This window comes from Primulina eburnea, chromosome 11 (assembly GCF_022965805.1).
Source record: "Primulina eburnea isolate SZY01 chromosome 11, ASM2296580v1, whole genome shotgun sequence".
NCBI classification, from domain to species: Eukaryota; Viridiplantae; Streptophyta; class Magnoliopsida; order Lamiales; family Gesneriaceae; genus Primulina; species Primulina eburnea.
The window spans coordinates 11,644,504-11,655,374 of record NC_133111.1 but is presented as its reverse complement, the minus strand read 5'-3'; the positions used below and the strand labels follow the sequence as shown (position 1 = coordinate 11,655,374).

The following is a 10,871-nucleotide window of genomic DNA, read 5'->3' as shown; positions in this document are numbered from 1 at the left end:
CACCCGCGGCAGTGCAAGGAGCGCACCCGCGGTGTGCACCGCACCCGCGGTAATTGTAGCACCGCACCCGCGGTGTTCGTGCATGGAATTTTGTTGGATTGCCGTGAGCTTAGCGCACCCGTGGTGCTTGTGTGACCGCACCAGCGGTGTAAGTATGGGCGAGATATTTAGTACCTTTTTGATTGAGTTGACTTCATTTCTACCTTATCTTATCTTCTTTTTCGAGATTTCCTCTCTAGTTCCAAGGGTTTTCATCCATTTCAATTGCTTCCTACCTTTGATTCTTGGAGTTATTTGGAATTCCGGCTTGAGATTGTCGTTCTCCGTGGTATAAGGAAGCTTAGGTAAGTTTTTGGTGCGATTCTATTAAGGTTTTGAGTTAAGGGTTGACTTGGGCTTGATGTTTGAGTTGGTTAATGGATTATTTGACTTGTATTTGTGGATATAGAGTTGATTTTGGTGTTGTTTATGGATTATTGTTGTAGGTGGTGTACCAAGAGCTAAGTTTGAGGTGTTCTATTGGTTTGTAAGTGGAATTTCATCCTTTGTGCTCACATGATATTATATGTATTGTGTTTTAAAAGTTTCAAAGTGTTATTCCCTTCCATTGATCCCTTGTTATGTATTGATTTCATTGATTATCTATTGGAGGTATTATATATCTCACTATTGTTAAAAGGGAATACAAGAGAAAAGATAGAGATTGCGAAACGACGGCCTTAAATGTTATTGAGAATTCAAATGTTTTTATTGGATTGATTGAATCATAGTCAGAGCATTGCATGCAATTAGATGATCATCGACCATAGGCTTTTATCCCCTCACAGTTATCGATTTATATCGATGGGATATTTGCAACCACAGACAGAGATACTATTGATATCAATCCAACCATAGAAAAGAGAAATACCATCGTATTGCTATCTATTGCTATGTTATTGCTACAGTTATTGCTACAGTATTCATGTTTCAGAGTTGATGGTATTTATGATTTCAAAGTCATGTTTTACAGAGTATACTATGTATCATTGCTATGTTAGAGTTCCACTTGCTGAGATTTATTCTCATTCCAGTTATTTCATGTGATGCAGATCAGAGTGGAGGCCCTGGACGTTGACTGTGGATAGGGGTCATATGCATGCACCGTTGGAAGGAAGATTTTGACATGATCATAAGAATGATATTTTGTATTTTGTTATGTCATTTAAATGATCATGTATTGCTATTTTGTAAACATTTTTATGAAATGTATTTTTGAAACTCCTTCCATATTTTAAAAGAAAACTTTATTTCCGCTGTATTGTATTTTTATTGTTACGGGTCAGGGTGTCACAATACTTACCAATGTGTCATGGTTTCACTCTATCTAAAGCAATGTGCCCCAAGATCGATGAAAAGATAGAGATGATGACACATATTCCATATGCGTCAGCCATTGGTAGTATCATGTATGGTATGATATCAACACGCCCTGATGTTGCTTACGCTCTGAGTGTTACAAGTATATATCATGCAAACCCCCGTCCAATGCATTGGAAGGCCATGAAAGATATTCTTAAGTACCTAAATAGGACTAAGAACTTGTTCATGTTTTATGGCGGTGGAGAATTAAAATTGGAAGTCTACACTGATTCTAGCTTCCAAAGTGATGTAGATGATTTGAATTCACCTCTGGTTTTGTATTTATGCTCAATGGTGTGGTTTTTTCTTGGAAGAGTTCCAAGCAAGACACCGTTGTGGATTCCACCACTGAAACTGAATATGTTGATTCATCTGCTACAACCAAAGAGGCAGTTTGGATGAGGAATTTCGTCCAAGAGTTGGGTGTTATTCCTAATGGAGTTGATCCCGTCCACGTGTACTGCGACAACACTGGTGTCGTTGCACCGGAAAAGGAACCAAGGTCTTATCAGCGATCCAAACATATACTGAAGAAATTCCACATCATCCAGGAGATAGTGGGAAGATGAGATACATCAGTCTAAAGAGTTGCCTCTGCAGATAACGTTATTGATCCACTTATAAAGCCCTTGCCAGGACCATTGTTTGAGAAGCATCGTGAAGTAATGATATTAAAGTTTATGGGTAGTTGGCCCTAGGGCAAGTGGAAGATTGTTAGAGTAGATGTCCTGCAAGTCAACGGTTTGCTATAAATTTTTTGACTCAAGTGTAACAAACAATCTTTATTTTAATATAATTTAGCTTTTTATGGTTTCATTTTATTTTATCTGTATGCTCATGCAATCAGCATAGATTAAGTCCTTGATTATACATTAGTACAAATGAATCATAATTCAATATTAAAACTCATTTGTAAAACTGTATATTCTAAATTCGTTCATAGTCGATTCAGCTGCCTAAAACAAAGATAAAGGTCGCTTGAAATTGAAACTAGCATCTGTGATGTTGTGTACCATGTTTCATGGTAAAGACATAGAGATGTCCAATCATACAGATAGGTAATCATACGATGATTGTACCGAACAACCCTCCATCGGACTTTCCAAGTGGTTATCATTCATCGAGAAGAAAAGTCCGTGGTTGTGATTGTACATGATTAGTCTTTACGACCCGAGATAACACCGAGGCTCTACATACCAGGATTGTGCTTTGACTCGTTTACCGACTCTGCAAGGGTCACAAGGTGGCGTGGTTGGGTGCAATTGTGACATATGTAGGAGCCAGTGCATTGTAGTCGGGGATTTACCGCTCATATACGGGTGTTGATATCCTATATGATTTAACGAAATAATAATGCATGAAATCTCTGGCCAGAGTGTGAGATGTATATTAGGGAAAGAGTTCCCTAGTTGTGCGTGCGATGACACTATGAATATTGCATGATTGTATCGCATAGCTATCGAATTAATAGCAACCCTCGATGAAAGGACCGTACTTTACATTAATCATAACCGACCGGTTCTTGCAGGCACTATCGGTGATACCGAGGGAATCATGGGGCGATGCTACTAGACGCTCTTACCATGATTCGATGACTTTAATCAGCAAATGATTTCTGACATTCTCATGATCATATGTTAGTGCATGGGATGTCGGCAAATTATGGTAAGCCTGAATAAAGGAAATTGTACTGAATCGCAAAGAGTTGTGAACACGCGGCTAGCTGTATCCCTGAACCATAGAGAGTCACACAAGCACTGGTTTACTTGTCCCGTTGAGATAATAAATTCAATAGGTTGAATTTATAAGAAATAAGTTTGATATGATCAATCGATAAGCTTATAAATAAAGTTTATAAGAGCTTATAGAAATTTTGAGAGTATGACTGCTAAAATAGTCAAAGGAAATGCACCCGCTTTATTTAGATATTGGTGATATCGAAATTAAAGTGTGGATCATAATAACAAACAATTTAAAATTGTCACATCGATGATACTGGATCGTCGATCGATATTATGATCAGATTAATATAATGGGAGCATGAATCATGGGCTTGTAAGAATATAAGCCGATCATGCTAATTTATTAAAGTCCAAATGAGCTTTAATAATTAAATTATGCTTTAATGAATTAAAATATAGCCTATTAATTTTTATTAAATATAATATTGATTTATGTAATATGAAAATATTTATGATACCATAATTTAACACTTGCACACAAAGAAAATATTATTAGATGACTAGTTGTGTGCCATTCTCGTGAGTCAAGGATTTTATTGAGATTCATTAACTTAATTAATATGATTAATTAAAGAATTGACAATTAGTTAACTAAACTAATAATATATGCGTTACTTTGTCTATTAATTGGAAGAGACCACCGAAGCTAAAAATAATAATGATAAAAAAAGGGTGGACCGAAACTGGAGAAGAAAAGGAGAGTCTCCAATTTTCCATCGGCCATTCTTGCTCTCAAAAGGTTTTGAACATATTTTATCATAATCCTTATTAATTATCATAATAAAAGGTAAGAAAAATATGATTTCTCTGTTGTAGATCTAACTTCAGTTGTTGACCCAAACAGACAACATTACCCAAGGGGGGGTTATTTGTACCTGAAATGGTTACTCTTGGTTGGTGGAGTTCGTGTTAGATCAACGGTTTAAAATTAATTCGGACATGTGAGATCACCGAGAATTAAAATTGGATCATTGTATTTGTTGTGAGTGTACTACCTTATGCTAGCTCCTTCACCGACATGTAATTAATTAATTATAAATAAGATTATTAGAAATTTCAATTTCATAAAGCCTTTCAAGAAGATTATTTAATTCACGGCTGTGTATTCGGTATATGTTACTGCCTAATAAATTTACTAAAAATGACGACATTGTTTTTGAGAGTAATAAATAAATACCACTCTTGACACACTACAAGAAAATTGGTTTATAATGACAAAAATTTAATGAGGGTATGAAAAATGGGTCACTAAAAACATAATTTTTGAAGTTATTATGAGGGTAAAAAAAACCATTATTAAATATTTAAATTATTAGTAACGAATTCTCATTTTCGTAGCTATAGATAACTAATCCCGTCATTATTTGATTACAAAAAAATTCCCCTCATAATTGCCTACAGATTTTAGGCGCAATGTATAAAATTATTTCATTACTCCTACAGAAGACGCCTACACAATGTATTTTTATTTTTCATTATTAAAAAAATTAAAAATATCTTTTACCCCAAATACAATTATATTTCTCACTTTCAACAGTTAATTTGTGTAAACCCTCCTCTCCCCTCCCCTCCCCTCCCCCTTCGACGTTTTTTCTCACATACTGATTTTTCTCGCCTCTCACAATCGCTTATCTCTCAATCTCGGTTCTCTCTCATAATCGGTGCGACTGAGAGAAGAAGAATCCCAGCGGTGGGGTTTGTGTAAGACGTGTAAGGTTGCCTCTCCCAGTGAAAAGTCGATTTGCACTCCGCCATCACGTTTCTCCGAGAGAGGTTTGCGCTCATTCTGAATCTGAAATTTACTTTATTTTTTCGGTTCTCTCTCGTTTCTGAACTAATTACCTTTTGAACATTTGCTCATTATTTTTTATAATAAATTTATTTCCCTTTCTATGGCAGTGTATGGTAATTTACCATCTGAAAGCCAGTTGGCAGATTGGGAATTTACCGTTTCACAGCATTCAGCTGTTACTCAAGGGATATTGGTACGCTTGTCTTTCCCCTCCACAGATGTTCAATAAGAACAAATTATTTATTGAAATTCTTTCTATCATGCTCATCTATGGCGGAGAATCACTTATAAATCACTCTTTTCTTTTAACCACCCATATTTTTTGCCTCTGTTACTCAATCTAATTCCTGTTAGAAAGAGATGGTATGTTTGCTCAATGTATTTCACGATGTTTTGCAGGATATTATACAGTCGATGCCCCATGATGCACACCCAATGGGTGTCCTTGTCAGTGCAATGAGTGTTCTTTCTGTCTTTCATCCAGATGCTAATCCAGCTTTAAGAGTAAGCCATTAGCTTGAGAATCCTAGTTTCTTACTGCCCTACTTCTCCTTTAATTTATCTGTTTTTCACAATTGTCCTTGTTTTGGAAGTTGAAGCTAAGAGACCAATCTCACTTCAAAGTGTGGGTTTTTTTAGCATGAATTCCAGGACCCCGCTTCCATACCATGGCATGGACACGTTGAAGATACTAACTTTTGGTTACATAGAATGTTTTTGTGACGTTCTGGGCTTTTAGAAATGTCGCTAGAATCAAGATTGAATAACATTTCCTTTTCTTAAAGTTCTTAAGCTGCTTGCATCCTTCAGAAAAGTGGCCATCTTTTTGTCTCTTGGAGTCTGGTAGACCATCATCCTATTGCTAGACATCTTATTTCCTTGATGTTTTTCAACTTATATCAATAATCTGCAAGTTGGATGATTTGTTTTGTATTTTGTTTAGGGGCAAGACTTATACAAGTCTAAACAAGTGTGAGCCAAACAAATAGTACGCATACTGGGGAAGGTGATGTCTTTGTTCTTTACTTTTCAGTTCTAACAACAACTCTGTTACCGAGTTCATGACTAGATATTGACATTCTTGTGAGAGAGACAATTGTTTCTGCATTCTTTGTCATATTTATCATGACCTCTTGTGGTGACAGCACTAACAAACATTCTAATAATGCAGGCGCCAACTATAGCTACTGCCGCTTATTTGAGGATGGCTGGTAGGCCACCGGTTCTACCATCTGGCAACCTTTCATACTCAGAGAACTTCTTATATTTGCTTGATTCATTGTACGACCTATTTTCTACCTTCTTTCCAAACCGTTTCAATATATTGGATTCATGATATATATTGGATTCATGATATTTGATTTACTTTCTGTTTTCACTTTCTTTTTCAAACCAAGAGAATATCCACTTCAATACAAAAATACATTGGCAAATGTTTATTTTTCAAGATTAAGATGCTTTATAACTGGAGGTTTTCATTATGCAACGAACAGGGGCAACAGAACTTATAAACCAAATCCTCGACTTGCTCGGGCCCTCGATATTATTTTTGTATTGCATGCAGAACATGAAATGAATTGCTCCACTGCTGCTGCTAGGCACCTAGCTTCAAGGTTTCTATCTTCTTGCTTGCCTGAGATGGAGAAAATCATTCTTTCAACTTTTAACTAACGTTATCTTGCTTGGTCAGTGGTGTTGATGTGTATACAGCCCTTTCTGGAGCAGTTGGAGCCTTGTATGGTCCCCTTCATGGTGGAGCTAATGAGGTATGAAGTATTCTAGTGCCCATGTAGCTGCTCTTTCGACATCAACAAAGTTTTTACTCTTACTTTTTGTTTGAATTACATCTTTATTTTAATTGATTTTTTCTATTTATGTTTTACAGATGACACGCTGCCTTAATCTGATTCGTGCTTCAAAGAAGATTAGAAGAATTCAAGCATTGATTAGGAAATTTGTCTATGATATTTTGAAGCAACTACTAAGTGATCACCATTTATGGTCCTCAAATATTTTTGTACTCCAAGGAGTAGATATTAGGAAATAATTCAAGTATCCATCAAAATGGAACTCATGTTTTGGAACAAATCGAAATTCTGTAAATTTTGAATATATGAATGGACATGGATGTCGTTGTTTATATAAAATATTTTGTTCAAAAAAATTACTTGTTCCATATTTTATATTTTATTAATAATGCCATCTTTAATATAATAACAAATTCATATCAAATAATTATTATAAATTTCATCACAATTAAATTTTTTTTTAATGAGGGTAATAAATGATTTAATGAGAGGTAATTTCATAGTTAAATAGATTTTTAGTGAGGGGCTCATGACTAATAATTATAGTAAATTTCATCAATAAAATAACTTATAGTAAGAGGTAAATAATGATATAATGAGGAGATGTGTTGTCATTAAAATATTATTTAGTGAGAGGCAAATGGTAGTATAATGACGAAATATTTCGTCACTTATATTCATTTTAATGATGGTATAATCTCATCACTAAATATGTTATACCAATAATGACGGGATCTCGTTACCGTCATTAATTATTTTTACCTAGGAGGGCAGTAATGAAGGTATATGACGGGAATTTTCCCGTCATTAAAATTAATTTATGACCGGTTTTGGACATTTAATGACGACATTTCCCGTCACTATAGATCAATTTTCTTGTAGTGACACGCAATTCGTGTATTAATTTATTTAATCTTACAATTAATATAATGTGTATGATGGATCTGTTCAATCATCTTTGAGGTTGCTTCAAACACAATATTCTCAATGAGCAGCAAAATCTCGTGTTCTAAGAATGTATACACCGATGAATTAGATCGAGTTTGGTTTCAAATCAAGCGGAAAACACTCGAAATAATCATTCGTTAATAAAAATTGATAGATTTTGAAATCTAATGACTGTGTAACTGATCGACTGAAATACGGAAAATCAATTCTGGTTTTTATCAGTTCAGCTATGGACTTAACTGAATTGATATCAGCTGAACTGATCAAATCAGTTTAAAATACAGTTAAACAGTTAATACACAATATATGTTTATGGATATTCGGAGACTTCAACTGCTCCTACATCACCCTTTCTACCACCTCGGGTAGGATTCACTGAGATACTTTGATTTATACAACACCTTGTACAAATCCACCTAGTTTAGGACTTACCCACTTCCTAACTGAACTCCTAGTCTATACTGAAGGCATCAACTTCCAGCCAACACTTGTTTAACGTCTGTGTGTCAAAGACTACATACACAAGTTTTACGTCTTTGTGAAAGACTATATTTGAGTGGAGGTGTGTGTGTGTGTGTGTGTGTGAACCAATATCTGAAAACAACTCGGAAGGTGTTCTCACACATTGAGGAAAATAAGCTTCTACACTAAGCTGATATAACTTGAAGTGTTCCCTCGACTTGGCTGATTGATTCTTTGTAAGCTGATATGCAATAAGCGTGCCCTTTCTTTTATCTCTTGTTTTTCCACAAACTTATTGTTGTGGATGGCCTTGTTCTGTATTTATAGCAGCAATGCGACCGTAAATCAAGACTCATCGCATGTGATCGTTGCAGTTTGAATGTGTTCCTTGAAATTTGTGTCTCGACTTTTCTGACAGTCATTCCAGAACATTTGTCTTTGAGCTTTGCTGCAACGTCCATTATTGTACTATAGATAGTACAGTTGGTTTACCTTAATGCGAGCAGCTGAATTTCACCTTGATAAGTTTGTCGTGTTCTGTAAACTGATTGATTCCAAACTGATGCTCTAACTGGTCAGTTGAACTGGTTTTCAGTTGATCTGGTGAAATCAGTTGACTCGTCAGTTGAATTGATTTCACTCTTTCAATTGAATTGGTCAGATGGGCTCTTCATCAGTTGAACTCTTCATTAGCTGGTCGGGCTTCTGAAGGTCTTATGCTGAACCACCTATCAGCTGGACAATCAGTTGAACTTGTTTATGAAATATCAGTTGAACTGATTCAAGTTTCACGCAGTCAGTTGGTTTTTCAGTTTATGTATTTGATAGCTTTTGGCCTTAGTAACTGATCGGTTCAAAGCCCGATCAGTTTCAGTCTCATGCGCACTTAGGTAAATCATTAGTAACAAAATAACAAATTTTGTTAACATCAAAATCAATATTGCGAACATGAAATGTTACAACAGTGTAATTATATAGACATATTTTTTTTATTTTAAAAAAAATTCAATATTATATATGTTTGAGTTTTAAATTTTTCCCCTATAAAAATAAGAGTTTCGGGGATGTGCATTGATGGGAGAAAAAAATATTGTATGTTTTATGGACAAAAACAATTAGATATGAGAATATCTTACTTAATATTATTATTAATATCATCATCATCATTTGAGATAAAAAAAACAGAAACTTATATGAGACTCGTTGTAATGTCTAGAAATTCGAACGATGTAACCTGACTGCATGCAAATATAGAGTTTTGTTAAAATGAGTGTTTAATTATTTTTCATGCAATAAAGGCATGATTTTAACATGAATATGTGTTTTTAATTCTTCGTTCATTAAGATTGCATGATATAAGGCTTTTAGCAGTATTTCACCTCGAACGAGAAACAGAGATTGGGGACATTTAAGGAAAAATGTTTTATTGAATAAATATTTAATTTACGATGTAAATATAATGGATTTTTGTAAATGGGTTTTTAAGGTTTTTTTACGACTCGACCCGTATTTTAAACCGATATTCAATTTTTTGCAAAACAGAGAACTTTTTGAGGGTTCGATAACGTTTTCAACAAAAACGTACATAAACAAAATATTTTACGAGTGTGTTAGTGGGCTTAATTAGCCTATTTTAATATATTTTGGGCCTAACTCCTATACATTCTTGTTAATTTTAATTAAGGGCCTATATACACTTTTATTATATCAAACCCTACCCTTCCAAAACCCTAATCTCATCACCGCACCACACGGCCTTCCCTCTCAAAATTCCAGCAGCCTCTTCACGTAAAACAACAGCATTTGAGGTCGAATTTGTAAGAAACCTTCATAGGAACTCTTCCCCGTCCCTCCGGTACCTGTTCTACGCGATTGCTGTCAAGGTTTTCGAGCGTAAATACGAAAAGGCACGCCCTATACCTTCTTTTTCTCATCAATTATATCATGATATGTGTTTTGAATGATTTTTGTATGGTAATACATAGATCTATCATTTTGCATTGGATTTACATGATATTTACAAAAAAAAAAATATGCATATTATTTGACATGAAGCTCACGTTTCCTTGTGTGCGTGTAAGGGGCTGCTAGACCTCGGTGTATGGGCTATGTTACATCATGTTAGAATGCGTCTAGGAGTGAAGATAGGCTTTGGGATCGATTCATGCAAGGGCCGATGGGTTTTGTCTAGTGCTAGGGCTCGATATGGATAGATTGGGTGAAAGGGATGAGAGCAGCGTGCATGGGCTCTGTCCAAGCCTTGGTTCAGTCCCTCGTGGGTCGTGTCAAGGCTGGGAAGGGTCCATGAGCTGCTGGACGCAAAGTTGGAGTCGATGCGAAGGTTATGTTGCGAGTTAGGTTGATTCTTGGACGAGCCGAGCGATCCGACATGTAGAGGCTGTAGGCGTGGGTTTGGTTGGTCCACGAGAGAGTTCATGGCTTGTTCATGGTCTTAGGATAATTGGCTAAGGGCTGGTCACGTTGGTTTTGGTCCTAGGGTCGAGATTTGGGGGCTATGTGCACTAAGGTTCGAATGTTCTTACATGCAGAAAATTCTAGCGGCTTGCAAAGGGTTTTTGAGGGCTTCGTGTGGTCTGAAATTGGGTGTTCGAGGCTTAGTTAGGATTTGTTATTTCACAGTTTAAGTTTGGAAATATTTGGTTGAGTTTCGGGTTGATGCGGATTAAAACTGGGACCCTAGTCCAAGTTTTAAAATGT

At 35.8% G+C, this 10,871-nt stretch overlaps 1 protein-coding gene across 1 annotated transcript; it reads left to right on the top strand.

The window, feature by feature from the left end:
* Window positions 1-4,700: 4,700 nt before the first annotated feature.
* LOC140805047 (citrate synthase, glyoxysomal-like) lies at window positions 4,701-7,058 on the top strand. Its single transcript, XM_073161231.1, has 8 exons — window positions 4,701-4,916; window positions 5,043-5,128; window positions 5,335-5,439; window positions 5,879-5,941; window positions 6,107-6,216; window positions 6,429-6,548; window positions 6,626-6,701; window positions 6,821-7,058. Exons 5-8 carry the CDS (start codon window positions 6,140-6,142, stop codon window positions 6,980-6,982), a joined length of 435 nt encoding a protein of 144 aa, XP_073017332.1. The 5' UTR covers window positions 4,701-4,916; window positions 5,043-5,128; window positions 5,335-5,439; window positions 5,879-5,941; window positions 6,107-6,139; the 3' UTR covers window positions 6,983-7,058.
* The last annotated feature ends 3,813 nt before the right edge of the window (window positions 7,059-10,871 follow it).

What these genes read in the sequence shown, in the direction of transcription:
- LOC140805047 (XM_073161231.1), top strand. Translation starts at nt 6,140, where the DNA reads ATGGCTGGTAGGCCACCGGTTCTACCATCTGGCAACCTTTCATACTCA. An exon ending in GCTAGGCACCTAGCTTCAAG is followed by an intron (nt 6,549 to 6,625) that starts GTTTCTATCTTC and finishes TTGCTTGGTCAG; the next exon opens with TGGTGTTGATGTGTATACAG. An exon ending in TTCATGGTGGAGCTAATGAG is followed by an intron (nt 6,702 to 6,820) that starts GTATGAAGTATT and finishes TATGTTTTACAG; the next exon opens with ATGACACGCTGCCTTAATCT.